At 33.6% G+C, this 655-nt stretch overlaps 1 protein-coding gene across 1 annotated transcript in view; it reads left to right on the top strand.

Moving 5' to 3' along the window:
• Positions 1–183, top strand: part of LOC105826387 (NKG2-A/NKG2-B type II integral membrane protein-like) — a gene marked incomplete at its 3' end in the record, with an annotated part of 2,435 nt that extends 2,252 nt beyond the window's left edge. The window contains exon 3 of the mRNA XM_012664364.1: positions 21–183. Coding sequence (XP_012519818.1) covers positions 21–183 — 163 coding nt within the window. The remainder of the gene's footprint in view (positions 1–20) is intronic.
• Between the last annotated feature and the right edge of the window lie 472 nt (positions 184–655).

Raw genomic sequence — 655 nt, forward strand, 5'->3', positions numbered from 1 at the left:
TTCTGGATAATAATTCATAGTCTTTCCTTAGCATATCATTGTGGTCGTTGTCCAGAGGAGTGGTTCACATACTCCACCAATTGTTATTACATTAGCAAGGAATTGAAAACTTGGGATGAGAGTGTGACGGCCTGTGCTTCTAACAACTCTAATCTGCTTTACATAGATAATGAAGAAGAAATGGTAAGATGTTATATGGTTCAAACACATTATTAAAAGCTCATTTCAGTCAGTATTATATTTGTAGAATTCATCAATATTTATGTACACACAATTAGCTTATTTACTTTCAAACCTGTAAATATGCCATTGATTGACCTCACAATAGGTTATTTATATTCATATGTTGCTAATGCACATTAAATTATTTCAGTTTTTGCTTCTCATGGAAAACTATGCTTATATCAATGCATTTATTTTCAAATAGATTTTGCTATTTAATTTTACTATACATAAAGAACTAAGCACATCATGAATGTGCAAATTGATGACGGAATGCATGGACCCATGTAATACAAGGCAGATCATGAATTAGAAGTCTCCAATCCCAACGGCCTCATCCCTGTGTATGCTCTGATCCCTTCTCCTTCCCCTTCCCCAAACCACTGTCCTGACATCTAATATATAATTAAGCTTTGCCTTTTTTAGAATTTAC

The sequence above is a fragment of the Propithecus coquereli genome, unplaced genomic scaffold (genome assembly GCF_000956105.1).
Source record: "Propithecus coquereli isolate 6110/MARCELLA unplaced genomic scaffold, Pcoq_1.0 Scaffold884, whole genome shotgun sequence".
Lineage (NCBI taxonomy): Eukaryota > Metazoa > Chordata > Mammalia > Primates > Indriidae > Propithecus > Propithecus coquereli.